The 16,890-nt window shown below is 42.8% G+C and overlaps 1 protein-coding gene across 2 annotated transcripts in view; it reads left to right on the top strand.

Moving 5' to 3' along the window:
• The window catches only part of LOC102293318 (inositol polyphosphate-5-phosphatase A), a 145,071-nt gene that overhangs the window by 78,572 nt on the left and 49,609 nt on the right, over positions 1–16,890 (top strand). For both annotated transcript variants that reach the window (XM_042226503.1, XM_005936839.2), the window contains exons 5-8: positions 3,845–3,908; positions 5,450–5,553; positions 13,248–13,300; positions 14,111–14,230. In XM_042226503.1, coding sequence (XP_042082437.1) covers positions 3,845–3,908; positions 5,450–5,553; positions 13,248–13,300; positions 14,111–14,230 — 341 coding nt within the window. The remainder of the gene's footprint in view (positions 1–3,844; positions 3,909–5,449; positions 5,554–13,247; positions 13,301–14,110; positions 14,231–16,890) is intronic.

The following is a 16,890-nucleotide window of genomic DNA, read 5'->3' as shown; positions in this document are numbered from 1 at the left end:
TGTGTGTGTGTGTGTGTGTGTGTGTGTGTGTGTGTGTGTGTTTTTACAAGTCAGAACTGACCACATGTGAACGAGTGGAGTTGTCAGCTGTCATGTGTTGTGGAGAAAAACCCTGGATACAGACCGGGGACCACCACAGGCAGCTAATGATACCAGGCCTGGTCAGGAAGCTGCATGCATGAAAGCTTTAACAAAATCCAAATGTGTCAATTATTTTAAAATAATCACCCATTTTTAAACCATTTTTTGTATTGGGATGTAATTATACTTATTAGTGAAAGCTATTGGGAGTCTATGGGCCAGTTTCAAATGATCCATCAGGAAATGAAGTTTTTGGCTCTGCGCCTTGGTTGTTCAGCCCTAGAGACCTTTGGCATTAAAAAAACAAAAAACACAAGGGCCCAAAGAGCAGTAAATCCAGCCTTTTACAGACAGTCCTCATCCACAGATGTGAATCACTGACTTCTATTGCCACAAGAAGCAGTAATGCACAATAAACACTTAATTGCATCACCTGCTTTCTAATTAACACCCGTACTGCTCGCGTGTTCTCATCGTCGTCCTCTACAAACCCACGAGCTGCACTACAGTGTCCGAGAGGCAGCAGAGCATTACCCTCTGAAGCTATACAGCGATGACACCGGAGTGTGTATGTGTCAGCTCTCCTGGGGACTGGCCCACTCTCCCTTAGCACAGATTGGAGGTGAGACCTTGAAGAAAAATTATTACTTTTATGTTTGCTTTATGGCTCATTTTTCACATTAAACGCAGAAAATCTATTCAGAGGTCACAGAATTCCTGCTTCTCTTCACGAGCCAAAACTAATTTTTGCAGCCCTCGGTATCGATAAAGCATTCAGCGGAGCAAAGTATGCAGGCTATGTACTGCCGCTCTCAAGTCTCTATTTTCCACCAGCCAGTCTATTGGGACTTGTTCAGGCCGTATCTGCTGGGTGGCGGGTCGGTAGGGGGGGTTCTGGAAATGTCAACCGCACACGTGCACGGAGAGAGCGCGAGCCCAGCCGCCGTGGTGTCAGTGCGCCCTTATCTGTGAGTGGTGCAGCCAATAGGACTTGTGATAAGAGATAGCATTGCCAGATCGAGTCATAAAACCCCAGCTTTTATGGCGCGGTTATTGTCTTTCTGTCTACAATTATAGTGATTACTCATTTCCCCCTTACCTCCCCCTGCGGACCTCATGGTGCACTTAATAGACTGCATTTTACTAATGGAAAATTAAGTAGCCGCTGTGGCAGTGGGGTTTATAAATATGTAAAATATACTTTTAATTATTTCAAGTGAATCTGGCAGCTAATCAATAAAGAGGGACGTGACAAACATACGTTTGACACAGGCCATTGTAAAGCTACTGGTAAAAGATAAGCATGGCCTGTCAGCGCAGTCCAGCCCTAATGAATATTTTGAGCCTGTCATGTAAAGAGACAAATGGATTAATTGCGCCCTGCTAATATAATAGCTTCTTCATGGAGAGTGCGGGAGAGAGGCAGGCAGGCAGAGGAGAGGAGAGGGAGCCCAGCAGCTGCTGCTGGGATCTGAACCCCAGTGTCAGATGAATATTTATTAGGGTTGAGGGTTAAGTAGATTTTTGCGATTACACGGATAGCCACTTAAGCATAGTTGTTTATAATTTATTTGATAATTGATTCATGCGGGTTTGTTTGATGTCATATTAATTTTATATCTGGTAGTCACAGGTGCTGGGGGCAAGTGGAGGTATCAGCTTCTGCTTTTTTTTTTTTTAAAGAAAATAAAGTTTAGATTATTATTATTATAAAATCTTTATTATAAAGTTTATTTTTTACTTTTATGTTTGGATGAGCTCCACAAAATGATTAATTACTAATTATTTATTTAACCCTTTAACACCAAGTGTGTCGTATTTGAGTTTTTGTGAGGTTTTGGGACCTCTACCACATCAATGTGTGTGTGTTTTTCCTGAAAAACAAAAATGCCAAATGTAGCAAAAATGATACAAATGGAAACACATATATGCACATTTATAATTTTCTTTTTTAACTTGTCAGAAGTTTAAAAAAAATCAAATTTTCTAATAATTATTTTTGGTTCAGGCTTCAAAATCAGAGACGCTGCCCATCACCGTTCCCCTGAAATAATTAAGTTTTGGGTTTTTTAATAAAATATTATAGTAGAAAATGCTCTGCTTGAACAGATGACGAACACGAGTCTATTTTATTCAGTTTTGCCTGGTAACAAAGTTACACCCTGAATGACTTGCTAACATTTTTGTCTATTAATTTTCAGTTAATCTAGCAGTAAGAGGCACTTTGACCTGCCGGTAAATAGAACAAAAAATGCAGCTGCAAATTAATTTGTAATAAAAATAAAAAAGGAAAATTCCTCTTCTTTTGTAAAAGGAAATATATCACAATAATACGGCATGATGGTCTTTTCACTCCTCTACTCTGTGAAATATTCACACAAACAGCAGCAGTTAGCATAGTGGCACCATTTTGACAAATGGCACCTTTATGCCTCCCTGGCCCTGCTTTCCTATCCATCTCTGTGTCCAGGCCCGTTGTTGGCACTTTAAGGTGAAAGAGAACATAAAGACAAGTGAGCACAAATAAGTGTAGGGGGGCCTTCCTGGAAGCTGTCCTCTCGCAATGGGAAGCTGCGACCTTGAGTCCTGCCTTCGCCCAACGCTGTCCCCTCTCATATGCACCCCCCCACCCCCTCCTCCTTTTTGCCTCCGTCTGAGCAGGAGAGGGATTGACGGGAGGGAGGGGAGCGCGGCAACGGCAGTGGTTCGGGTCACCAAGCGCGGTTCTCATCAATTAAATGTGCGACAGTGTTTTCTGTCGGCTGAACTTATATGTCAAGGAGATGGGCAGGACCTCGTGTTTGTGCTTTTGACAAATCAGCAAATGTTTAATCTCAAGATGTGCTGGGCGCTCATAAATAATGCAGAGGCCAGGCCGGGCCCGAACTCTCTCCCAGCGTGTTGGAAAGAGTGCGGAAAAAACGGGAAAAGATCATGCATTGAGCCCCCCCCCCGCTTTTGATTTCTTCTCCTTCTTCCTTCCGTCACATCCACCATTACTCATCTATCATTTCCTGTACATTCGCTCTTATCTTTCTCACTCTTTTGCAATAGTTTTCTCCCTCTACTCACTTACGTTTTAATCTGGTTGCTCTGGTCTTCATAGCTGAAGCTCCGCTCCGCTCTCTGGCTCTGTTTTGAAGGAAAAGGAGACTCGGAATTATCCTAAATCAAAGGTCTGCTATCTCAAAGACACAGGGGATTGAGCTCGAGCTTTGCCTCGATTTGCCCTAAATGTAAAGAGGCCAACAGAAAAGCAGTGTAGCGGACTGTGAACCGCATCAAATCCCCCTCTGCACCACTCTCACTTCTTCCCACAGACTTTGATTGGCTCGTCCACCGACTGGGAAAGTTTCCTGATTGTTCACAGGGAAAATTAAGATTTTAAGCCTATTGAAGTTGATCTTTGCTCATTGAAAAGTCCATCTGAATGTGTCCTTTGAAAGCTCAAATTGTTGACTCGTCACGTTAGAAGACTCCAGAATAGGGTGCACAGAGGCCGCGCTGCGAGCGTACTGTACCGAGAGCACGGTGCACCTGTTGTTGTGTAGCCGGATGGGGTGTGTGTAGTGTTTGTGCAGTGTGCTGTGGAGTGTGGAAGATCTGTGCTGGCTTTGCTTTCAGCGCAGTTTATTAGGCATTTTCACATCAGGTCAGTCCTTTAAACACTGACGGTGTGAAAAGCTTTTGAAGGACTTTTAGCTCCTGACAAAACAAAAAGTTGATAAATAAATGTCTTTAAAAAAGTCTTCTTCTCTTGCAGGCTCTTGGAAGTTTATACTTTATCCACGACTCTTTGAAAAACATCCAACAGTTTGATTTCAAAGGTGAGCCTCACCCCACCTCTCTCCATCACATGACACACATACATCATGACCACTATCCTCTCTTCATTCCCCTTTATCACATTCCTGCATATCACATGCGACCGTTTGCAGGCTATTCCTGCTTCCATCAAAAGCAGTAGGCTGTGATTGGCTTTGAGGATAATGTAAAGGGAGCGGGACAGAATGGTAATGCTTATAAATATTAGGATTTAATTCATACGATTTCGGGCCTACAGTAATGGTGTGCAGCAGGTTATTGGACAGCTACGGCCGTCTCATCAGCCTGCGGTGTCAGAGGGCCCAGGGGGCCGGTGACCACGCTAATTAAAGAGGGGATATAGATGTGGAGCCGCCTCGCTTCCTATTAGACCCAAGTCAGCATTAGCACCAGTTACCCCAGTGAAGGACAGGGCGAAGGAAGGGGAGGGGTCACAAGAGAGAGCAGAGGCGCATTCATGTACCCATGTGCACACACATTAAGATTTGATTTAAAATCACAGCACCGGGCATCTGCAGATGTTTGTACATTAGCAGCTAATCGGGCATAATTTGTCTTAGCAGTCTCCATGTTTTTAAGAGTCAGTTTGCAATTTTAGTTTGAGCACGAAATGCAAATAATAAAATCTTCTGATCTCTGAGCTGGTGGCCTGTCCAGTTGGGCTGGGACTGTTTTAGCCACATGCAAACTTTCAGACAAATTTTCTGAAACTTAGCAGAAGATTTCAAGTGAAGTGTCATACATTTAGGCATTATATTTTTTCTATTAAAAGATTTTCCATTAAGGAATTCCAAACAGATTAAAATCCCCCTAACCCTGGGTGGTGTAGAAGTGGAGGAGGGTGAAGAGGAGCCTGTTATTCCCATATCCAGTGCTACGTTTTTATACTTTCACTCTCCTAAAGTTGCCTTGCGTCATAGTAAGGCCTTAACTGGGCTTAGGAGAGGGGTCATCATCATCTGCCTGAAAGAAGTCACTTTAGCTGACTTTAAGTCGCAAACTAAAGATTTTAAACAGCTGTTGTGTGCCTGTGGTGACCACGAAACCTTCTATGACCCCATACAGAGCCAAGAGTTTTAAAAAACCCTGTGAAACAGAGTATTCAGAGCAGTGTAAAGATTGAATTTCTACATAAACTGACGTTGTTATTGTAAACTTCGACCATTTTTAACATCAACATCTATCAGTATAAGTGTGCACACGGCCTATGACAGAATATAATGAAAATTCAGGGACTGCAGTGTTTTAAATCTACAGCATTTAATCCACTACAGTGATCCAATGATATCAAAGACAGGCATTTACTCACTTTACATCTCAGTCTGTCCTCCTCGTCCGAGTGCAGGCGTTCCTCATTCTGACCAGCAGGTGGGGCAGTTGTCTGATGAAGCTGAAATAGCTTTAAGAATCAGTCTAATTAGAAGATTAAGACTCACACTTCACTCACACAGTGTTAAAAAAAGAACCTTCTGTGGTTGTAACAGTGTGTGTTTTTCTCCCCGTTCTTCTCCCTTCATCACTGTCAACCTCCCTTCCTCTTCAGCCAAGAAATTTAGAAAGGTGGTCGGGAAGGAAACCTGCTCAGAGACACTAGAAAGCACACCCACACTGGAGAAGGCGAAGTTTCCACAGGACTACTTTCCCGAGGTGGGTTTTGTAATAAACACACACGATTGGCTGACAGCCTTCTCCCGAGATGCCGGCTGACAGATGTTTTATTTACAGTGGAAGGTTATGTGTGCTCAAAATGTATATTTCTTGATGTATTAAATCCCACTTATTGTTATGTACTGTATATACATCAATTTGTTGCATTTTTAATGCATATCTAATACAGACCTGAATATTTGTATATTTAGTTTGCTTATTTCCTTTGCAGTTTTTATAGCTTTTTGTTTTTCCAGTCAGATTTCTCCCCTACTTCAGGGAAACCCAGTTGACTGATCTAAAGACAAATCAGCACAAAGAATTCAAAGAGAAAAAGTCCTTGTTGTGTTTCCCGTGTCCCGTGGAGCAGTTCCCTGCTCACGCCGCCTGTGTTCAGTTTTCTGGTTTCGATGTGCGGTGCGCCGTCAGACGGGAGCTGGGCGCCGAGCATATCTGTGCTGATATAGTAATAAAGAGCACGACCGCCCGTGTGTCATCCCCGCACTCCCCACTCATCTGTCAACCATGCTCCGACGGCCGCCTCCGCAAATATATGCAAAACAGATGGATACGGCCCCCTTCACACACTTCCCCCCAATTTCCGTCTCTTTCACACACTGCAGGACCCCCCCCCCCACTCCCTCCAACCCCCTTCAACCCACCCACCTATCTGCCTACCCTTAGCCACCCTAGACACACACACATACATACATACCTAAACAACTTCAGTTTTTTTCTCTCTCCCGTTCCAGAGATGATCTAAAACCAATTACACTGATTGAGGCGCAAAGCCATTTAAAATGATTGCAGCGAAGCATTGTTCTGCATTTAACAGGACAAGCAAAGAAAACCGGCACAACAGAGCTGGCACGGCGTATGCTGAGAAGGATGATGGGAGTGATGTAGAGAGAAAAGAAGTGTGTGTGTATGCATGCGTATGTGCCGTGTAGGTAGGTGTGTGCGTGTGTCTGTGGGGGGGGTGTACAGATGAGAAAAGTTTTGCCTGGTGATTTATGCCTCTTTCCCGGCTGGGATATGAATCTGGGATGATGCTCCAGAGAGCAGCACTCCAGATAATGTTAGCCCATTTAAAAAGAGCAGATTTGTGTAGTCTATCAGGGTCGCAGAGTATTTTTTTTTCTCCCCCCTGTCCCCCCCTCCGTGCCTGCCTCCCTCCTCCGGCCCCTCCGTAGTGAGAAATTGGTTGTTATCATAGATCACAGATACTGCTCAAACCTCTTATGAAAGATGAATTAATTTCACTAATGCTTTAATGCAAAGCTCTCACGAGGGAGGCAGACTGGTGATAACCCCTGCCTCGTCCCCGCTTCCTCCGCTCGTGATTTATGCCCTCTTTTAGTAGATGAAACCGCCTAGATTTGCCATCCATCTGCAGCTTTGAGGAATCCTATTACACGGGGATCTTGGACCGGACAGGACGCCACACACAGGGAGTCCAAAACCAGTTGCTTCGGTCCTTTTTTTTGGGGGGGGGGTAACGATAGGTGTGTGTGGAGTAGGTCTTGTGAGAGATGTGTGAGTGCATCATTAAAAGTCATCAAAAAGGACACAGGGGGCAGGTGTCTCGAATCCTCTGGGGAAGGTGTTCGAGTGACAGCACGCCGCTCAGGTTGGCCGCAGAGACAGATGTGCGCTTTCCTCAGCTTGTGGCTTACCTTTACCGTCCCCCATTAATAATGTGTCACAGCTGGTGACATCATGGCGGGAGTGTGGAGTGTTTGTGTTAGTTTAAAGCAAAATGCCATTCATGGCATCCCACCCATGAATCCATCTCTACATTCAGGGTTCTGTGTGAGAGGCACTGCGGCTAGTTTTCTTCCTTTCTTCCAGTCATTAAAGAAAAAAGTTAAAATGACAAAAACATAAAGCAGAAAACAACATATATAAAATTATATATATATATCATTTTTCATTTTGTTCATTTTTTTGTCACTAATTAATCAACTTCTTCAATCTGATCTACGCCATTATAAAAAAATAATAAGTAGTAAGTGTGTGAATAAATTATACAATTATATAATAGTTGATCTATCTCTGATGCTCAGTGCTAGAGGCTTTGATTATACCCTTTTAGAGGGTGTTTATTTTAAGCTGCTTTTGCAGCCATATCATTTTAACACCTTGATGTGATATGCCTGCAGCCCACGTATAGTTTAGCTTGTCCTCAAAAACCTAAGGCATGCAATTTCGATTGCTTTTTATAGAGCTGAAATTGCACAAGCATTTTTACACAAGCAGACCAAGCAGAGCCAATAGCCAGAAAAGTGGCTCAGACCTCATGGAGTTGATATCCAGCCCAACATTGTCTTTTTTTCCCTCGATAATCTTACTTATTACTCACTTAACCTAAATCACGCGCTGCTTTCAGCTCTGAAAGGCATCATAAAGTTCTGAAGTTACTCACTTTCACACTTTCTGTTCGATTCCCATTTAAGTGGCGGCCTCTCCATATGCAAAGCGTCGTTTCTTTCCGTAAATCCCGCCCTGAATTATAGCTGTGTTTGTGCGTTGGGGGGAGTGAAGCGGGGATGTTAATTGAAATGCTGAATAAGAAGGAAGTGGACAAAATTGCAGATGCTATTTCTTCCAAAAGGTCGCGGTGATGGATTTGGCGGCTTGTCCCCCCCTCCCCCGTTATTCCGTCAATCTCCTTGCCCCCCTCCCCCCGGTGGGATTCACGTATTTATTTGTGTGGTGCGGTAATACACGCCTCCAAAAACCATTGCATCATAAGGATTTGTCATTGCCTTATATAAATAAAGTATACGACCCAGACCTTAATGTGCCCTTGCTATTGATTGTTTTACACAACAGTAAAGAGAAGGGGGTGAAAAAAGAGAAAGGATGAAAATAGGCGGCAGGCTGTAGATCAACATCCATATGAGTTTGTATTTGTTGTTTGGCACCGTGAGCGTGTCCATTAAAGTGCTGACTTTTCATACCCTTTTAGTGCCCCCTGTAGCACGCTGCGATACGGGGCTGCGATTACTTTCAAGTTCTGCCCTCGCTGAAAGTTAACTTGCTTCTCTCCTTATGATTTAAACGCCACGCGTGATTCATAGATGTGATGTGTACGTTAAGGAGATGAAGTCATTTAAACTGGCATTGCCTGTAAAACGCTCTGTGGCATTTATCACCAGACAAGACACCTGTGACACAGATGCTGTTCTCTGTGACAGGCGTGATCCATGAGACTGCAAGGAGCTCATAAACGAGGGGCTAATGCCGAAATGAGAGCCAAATTGAAGCTTTTTTCACTTTTTACATGTTTTTGGGACATAGATAGCAGTGCTTTGCGATCCTGCAAATATTTGGTATCAATCCAATACCAAGTAAATACAGTGCAAGTGTTCCAGACACCGATACTTTTAACCTATAAAGGCAGCTTATGTAGGGGAGAGCAGCGTGTCATGATTCATGAGAAGAATCATCACCAGTTTGCGAAATTCTGAAGACATACTAATGACCAGTAAATCACTGCGATTTGTATTTTTTGCAATAATTAGTTAAAAGAACAAAATGCATCTTCCTGCATTTTTTAAATTTCAGTGTTTTTACTGCTGCATGTGGCGAAAGAGAGCAACTCCCTCTGTAGTTCTGGTGCAGCTTTATCAAAGCATACACACTCGTACACAATGTCTTCATGTACTGTCCTGTCATGTAAACCGGCCCTCTGCCATTGGATACCCCCCACCCCGCGCCGTATGATGGAATAAAGATAAATGTGACTGTCTACAGGGGCTCAAATCAATCAGCGTTTGTGTGTATTACTTATTACTCACAGTGCATTTCTGTCATGGGGCTTTTGTGTCACCCCCTCCGCTCTCTGTCCTGCACTCTTCTTTGCCCCGCCTTCTTTCTGAACATAACCCGACATAGTATTATTTACTGGGGGGGCTGAAGTATAAGAAAGGTCAAAAAAATCAAAGGGGACTGACCGGGAAGCAGTGGCAGGAGGGTGTTTTAGGTAGTACTGTGTGTGTGTGTGCTGACTGTGTCACATGTGGCATTTTATATCAGCATATTTTTCCATGGTCGTAGTTTTGAGTGAATCCCACACTTTCTCTTCCACCCCCACTGTTTATTTTTTTTTCTGTTCGTGCATTCGCACAAACAGTTTGTCTGTACTCTGCCGAGCATCCACAGATGTGACCCCCACCCCACCTCTCCCCACCCCACCGTCTTAGCCACCGTTCATCACTGTCACGGGCGGAGACGCCATCGTTGACCTGTGGAAGGTCGGCCAATGTCACCGCGAGCCTCGCGACCTTTTGCGGTCGCCCTTCGACTCCCACTATCAACCCCATATCTGATATTTAATATTTTCACTTGTGACCTGTTCTGCAAGCATGTCTTTAAAAAAGGGGAAAAAAGAACTCTTAGTAAAACTCTAAAACTTTTAGGAAAAGCATTTTTGTGTTTGTGTGTGTGTGTGGAGGAGAGAGGGAGGCGTGATGATGATGATGATGATGTCTCAGCACATGATTAAATGGGGGCCGGACAGCATCTGTGTCATCATCTCCGCTCCAATATCAGCTGTCGCAGCCAAAGCGTGATGTCATCATGTCAGCCCATAGGCCGAGCACCGTTTTCTTCTTCCGCGCTCTGATTGATTTTGTGAGATAATCACTTCACTCGGACTCCTGCTACAAAAAAATCACTCGTATTGTGTAAAATAAAGAGATGATGATTTTATTATTATTATTATTTTAAACTTTGCAGTGCTGCTTTTAAAGCATGCACTCTGATAGTTGTCTATGTTCGCGCCCTCGTGCGCGTCGTGAGTGTGTTTATAAGCGAGCGATGGAGCAGGGGGTCAATCAGTCATATGTGGAGGAAATGGGGCAATCTGGGGCCGGGTGTCAAGAAAGTGATGGATTTTAATGCTGCGATTGTAGTTAATGGCTCTTTAAATTAAATCGAGATTAAACGTCTCTGGCGGCAGTCAGTGCTCGTACGGGTCCTGAGCAAGTCCACCCTCCACCCCCACCGCCACCGCCACCTCTCGCTCTTCATCTTGTCCCTACTCATCCTCTCATACTCTTAATACTTTCTTTCCTCAACTTTACATTGACAAACATTTGCAGCATGTTAATGGATTTAACGTGCAACAAACTAATGTGTTATTCAGAGTGCATTTTTGTGTGTGACTACATAAGCCTTATTGCTTCTGTTTGCTTCTGTTTATCTTTTTAATATAGTCATTAAGTTCAAAAATATAGGTATATTTTGAAGTGCGAGGCCAATCGGTTTTGCTACAGCGTGATCATATCATATCTGTTTACATATGCTCCTCTCAAAGTCACAATTTCGGGGGACAGCAAGTTATAATTGGGTCCATACATCCTGCCAAGGCACTATGGATTAATTCAAGTATGCTAATGTAATTCAATTTGATACAGTTAATCTTATACTAATGCAGATTGAAGGATGTGAGGCGCAATCAAATACCTCTTAGGCCTTTAATTTGCATCTGAGCTTTTTAAATAAAATTAGTCAATTTGTAATTATGTGACCTGGCCCGTAATTAGTTTATTTATCACTGCAGTTAACTCCCCATTAGGGGTATCACACACAGAGAGAGAGAGAGAGGCAGGAAAAAAGAGAGAGGTTATGAGAAAGAGGCTTATTTATTCAGAATGAGAACACTCGCAACATCAATTTGTCTCTCATTTAATAACCAGCTTCATGGTGAATCATGTGCTGTTTGAAAAAGATCATGTGCTGTTTGATCATGTGCTGTTTGAGAAAGATGCAGCTGTTTGATCAGATCCCACAAGCCTGATCTGATCAAACAGCTGCACGGTGGATGTCTGCACTGCAGCTGTCACCTGGTGTCTCCCAGCATCTTTTTCCATAGAGCTACTCGCGCCGCCGTTCTCTGGTCGTTCTCACTTAAGATGATGAATCTAGATAGAAACGTATGCTTCGTGTTACTTTCTGCCGCGATGTCTTCTTCACCGTTCGACCAAAAACATCAGCTGGTTAGGATGGTCAAAATCCATTTTTCTGCTTCTTGTAAAAACTTCCTTGACCAGCTCACTCAATAAAAGCCTGTCAGGATCACTGAGTGTTCAGGCTGAGGTGAGCTAGGTTAAAACCCACCTCGCGCTGCCAGCTTCTCAAAGAGCTTTCCTAAATGTAGAAGTTTCAACATTAACTGAGTGTAAAAACAGACTGATAGCATTCCACTTTCTTTCTTTTATGGCGTTGAATGTTTCAGGTTGACTGACCAAGTCCTCCATATTCATAAGAATATTGATGTACAATATAAGTATGAATCTTCATGTGGTTGTTTTTTTTGGTTAGTTTTAATAAAGCATGTTGAATCTTGTTTGCATTGAACATGCAGTGCTTTGATTTTAATTTTGTAGGCAGTGGATTCTGACTGAAGCCATTTATTCATATTTATTAGGGTTGGGGGAAAAATATAGACAGAATAGACAGAATGCAACATTGTGTCGATAAAGGAACACCAAATATCGATATTTTATTACATAAATTAAAATACTTTGTAAAATACTGAACATTCTGAAATAATGTTAGCCGAGCAAACTTACATTAAAATGACTCAAACAAAAACCATCAAATGCAGAATTCTGGGAGCCAGAATTGTGATATAACATTAATATAACATAAAAGTTATAAATCAGTTTCTAACTTTTATGCAATGTGTTTTTGAGACGGTTCATTTCTTTCTAAGTGAGCAAACTCAAAAATTCAGGATTGAATCAAATCGTAATTTCCTCCACTGTAATTGCCAACTTGACCCCATTCAATCACAGACTGATCTCAGACTGACTCCACCTTTAGTCCTAATGTTTTTCTGAAAATGATTGTTCAAATCTGGAAAAGGTTGCCAAGCAGGTATGAAATGGATTGACTGGTATACACAGGTGAAAGACAATGGGCATTTATTATTGGCTTAATTTAATGTTTTGGCTTGTCAAGCTCTTTTTTCCTGTTTTCTGAATTTTACTTATAACAAAGCATGAATTTGTTTTTATTTGAAAACTGATGATGGAAAACTTAAACACATAAAAAAAGGTATAACTATGGTAACAGTATAGTATATGGTCCCAGTTAAAATGATTCGGAGATCTGGCTAAGATGCCTCTCGGGTGAGATGTTCTGGGCATGTCTACAAGGAGAAGGAAAGATCATATCTCTCGGCTGGCCTGGGAACACCTTGCTGTTCTCGGGTGAGCTCGAGGGGGTGGCTGGGGAAAGGGAGGTGCTCAGGCTGTTGCCCCCAGTGACCCAGCCCCGGATTATTGGAAGAGGATGGATGGATGGATGGATGTTCCTAGTGAAATGTAGTGGAGTGTTTGCTACAATACGCTTACGTTCCGCCACTGTTCATCCATTAACTCGGATGTTTAAATGTGTATTTATAGAGTCATTAACAGCCTGTTTCCATACAGTAACTTAGGCAGTTTAATTGCCTTAAAAGCTCACAATTCAGGAATTTTTTAATGAAATGTGTCTGTCTGTCCAAATTGAACTGCAGAGTTTCGAGCAGTGCTGAAAAATGCAAACCAGAAATTCTGCTCCCAGATGATGGACATTGCCACTTGACTGTGAAACATTTGACTCTATAGCTTTCATTTGTCTCGTGGTAAATCCTCGCCACTGTCAATTGTCATGCTAAATTGAGTCTCTCTGTTCTGCAGTGCAAGTGGTCCAGAAAGGGATTCATCAGAACTCGATGGGCCATGGCTGACTGGTGAGTTTTATTAATAGGTCCCCACAATGACACATCCCACCTCATCACTGTTCAACCTTGAATCATTACAAGTGTATCGCTGTGATTAGAGATGAATATCTAGCCACGTCAGTCACGTCTGACTTCACCCTCGAGCTGCAGGGAGTCTTGCTCTGTGAGGTTATCATAGACAGCGCACCCAGACGGAGAGAGCGACTCACATAGCCGAATCCTCTCCGGACAGCGCGCTGCAGAAGTAAGCAGGGATTCGATTAGACGTAATCACGTTACTCGAGCAGTTGCGTATGACAGATGACAAAAAACATTACATGCAATTGAACCTGTACGGGATGAATACCATCGCTGCTTCCAGCGTGCAGAGCTAGGGAATGGGGGGAGGAGGAGGTGGCTGAGGGGTGGAAGATGGGGATTGTAATCTAATAGAGGGATGACATGAGAACTAAAGAGCTGAAACGGTAAGCATTTAATAGGAGCGTGACGTTTGACAAGAGCGGCAAAGAGAGAGAGGCTGGTGAAGAATGGGAGATCAGATCGGACACAGTCAAAGCTACAGATGTATTCATTTGTTCAGGATGTCGCTGCAGAATAAAGCCCGTGGGATAAGATCAATTCCTCTGAGTTGCCCTGCCAAGCCCCATGCTAACAAAAAAACCACCCAGATAGGATCTGCAGGGAGGTGTTCATCGCTGTCTTGTTTTTCTCTGAGAGAACAAAATGAAAGAAGGCAGATTAGAGTTTGTGGCTGTATTCTTATGCATATGTGTGCTAGAAACATCAGTGATCGCTCACAATGTGACCTTTCTCCATCAGTGCCTTTGATCTGGTCAACATCCACCTTTTCCATGATGCTTCCAACCTTGTGGCCTGGGAGAAAAGCCCATCAGAGTACTCTGGGACCAGGCAGAAGGCACTGGCCTACGTTTTAGACAGGTACAGTAGATGTTGGTCACCAGCTTTTTTACTTTAGTCTTAGATCAAATTCTGCAGATATCAAGGTAGATTTACTCTATTTATAACCCAACATTTCTGTTTCTGTAAAGCAGGAAGACGTATGATATCCACACATTTTTTAGATAATCTGCAAAACAAGTTCCTTCATTATACACGATGTTTACACTCTTTATCTGTAAAACTGAGACGGACTACAAAGATTTAAGAAATGTTTTTTTTTAACTAATAAAGTCTTTTTTTCCTGAACAACAGAAATTGCATATCTGCATTGAGGTAGCAGCTGATAGTCACAAATCCCATTTCTCTGTTGCATGGCAAAAACCTGTATTGATATTGTAATCAAGGCTTAGACTGAGCAAGAGAGGTGTGGAGAAGGTTTTTGGTGGGATTCAGTCTTAGACCAGTGGGATTACATCTGTCTGTGGAAATAGGGCTTCTCACTATACGGTCTGTGAACTCCCAAGTCTCCTTTATCTGTTCTTTTTTTGTCCCTCACTCTAAATCTTTCTTACTTTCCAGCATTTTCTGTTATTTTACTTTAGTTTTTGGTAGTGTAATCTTACACTTACCTCTGTCGTTTTTCTACCAGCAGAGAAAATGAAGCAAGCATTTGTCAGTACACCATTTGTGAACACTGCTTTGGTCCTGAGAAATAAATATATAAAATATACTGTGACATGTAAAATCATCATTACATCAAAAGTCCTGGCTAACTGAACAGAACTGAATATCCCCCCGACACACACATCAAGAGAAAATACCCTTTCCTGCATTTCCTCAAAAGACCACACGAGACTAATCTAGAAGGAGTCATTCTCCATAGACTGCTGTGTTAACTTTAAAGTGGATAAACATGCCTAATTTTTCACTTGATTAGAACTAATACAATGTACACACTGCACGCTGTATTAAGGCTTAAAGTTATGTATTATTAGGGGCATGGCTGCTTTGAGTGACAGGTGGCATCACCTCTGCTAATCTGAGTCATTGAACTGAATATTTTAGCTGTGTTTGCAGTCTTGGTGACTTTTGGAACATTTTTTGTTTAACTGTCCTTTTTGGTGACTGAATTTATATGATTATTTTACTCATTTGGAACTGATTAGCATGTATTTATGTCTGTGTGATGCTCTAATATAAACTACCCCTTTGCTAACCTGTGCTGTTAGCATTAGGTTATAATTTAGCAATCTGCCCTGTTGTCAAAATGTAGTCACTGCAAAAAGTAAGATGGCAGCCGTCCATATCGCAGGATAATGCTAACTCACCGTGTCAAAATGAAAGTTAGCAAAGCAGTGGGTTACTCTGTCCATCTTTTAACTACAGACTATGTTGGCCAAACAGGATGTAGTACTTTTAGCTGCTGTCTTTTATTGCTCAGGACCTGCTGGGCAATAAGACAGAGGCACATCTGCAAACTTTCCATTTAACTGGGTTTCAGTTAAATTTAATGTCATTGTCTGTGACCGCCTGGCCTTTTGCTGGATGTTCATTTCTATTTCTATACTGGACATCGTATTACATAGCAGGCACATTGCCATGTCATTTATACAATGGTGGCTCTAACACGAGGGAGGCTACGTTAGTTTAACGGTTTTAATTATTCTAGCTGGAGTTTTCATGGTTATGGTACAGGTTTCTACCCTCTGATCTAAGTGAAGTCCGCGTCTGTACAAACAGACTATGATTTCCATTCATAGGCTACGCTAATGTAATTTATGGGACATGCATTTGCAGCACTGTGGGATGATGGAGTGCACAGTGGTAGCCCTGCTCCGTACCTGGCCATGCTAACACAGAATAAAAGGCTAATACCCACCAGGCAGCAGGTGACCTCTCATTCAGCTTGCATAAGAATGCATGACACGCCTCCCCACCTCCTCCACTTTGGATAACTACATGCATAAATATATCAGTGGCATACATTACAAACAGGCTTTCTGATGGGCCTGAATTACGAGGCACTTAATAAATTCTTCTCTGCAAGGTCATATTTTACCTTTACTTCATTTTTGATTTGATGAAAGAATGTGCTGCCTTTAATGGACAGGGAAGTGGCAGTGTTTCAGCAGCTTTTGCAGTTTTTTATTACATCTTAACGCACCTGGATTTACCGACATAATCACGTTTCCAAAGCACCTCTGTTTCTGCTCTGTTGTGTTTGATAGTGTTTCCTCTACTTTCATTGTGCTATTTCCCCCCAGTTGATTTATTTTGAAAGGGCCTCCTGTAAACACACCTAAACAGCAGCGAGAGTCTTAGCTGGGTGGCTGAAGGGATTGAATAGAAACTGTGCTGGCGTGAGTGGCAGTTTCCACGCTCCCTCCTTCTACTTCCCCTTGTGTTGGAGGATGGTAACCTTGTTGTTACTTCTGGGCCATATCATTTAAAGGTTCTTCTTTCGGCAGGGGTGGGGACGAGGGGTGAGTGGTGTGAGGCAAGGTGGTGGTGGTGATGAGGAGGTCGTTATATGTTCCAGCTCCCCTGCTATTCCTTGCTAGCGATACAGGGGTGGGATATTGATGTGGGGGGGCCATCGCGCCTCACTCACTCACTTTAGGGTGAAGCCTTCGGGCGCAGATCCGGAGCACTGGAGTGAGAAAAAGCTAGCAGTGCAGAGGGAAGGGAGGAGGAGCACA

The sequence above is a fragment of the Haplochromis burtoni genome, unplaced genomic scaffold, assembly GCF_018398535.1.
Source record: "Haplochromis burtoni strain Fernald_Lab_line unplaced genomic scaffold, NCSU_Asbu1 Contig_215, whole genome shotgun sequence".
NCBI classification, from domain to species: domain Eukaryota; kingdom Metazoa; phylum Chordata; class Actinopteri; order Cichliformes; family Cichlidae; genus Haplochromis; species Haplochromis burtoni.
The sequence above is the reverse complement of the archived record's forward strand: the minus strand, read 5'-3'. Positions and strand labels throughout refer to the sequence as shown.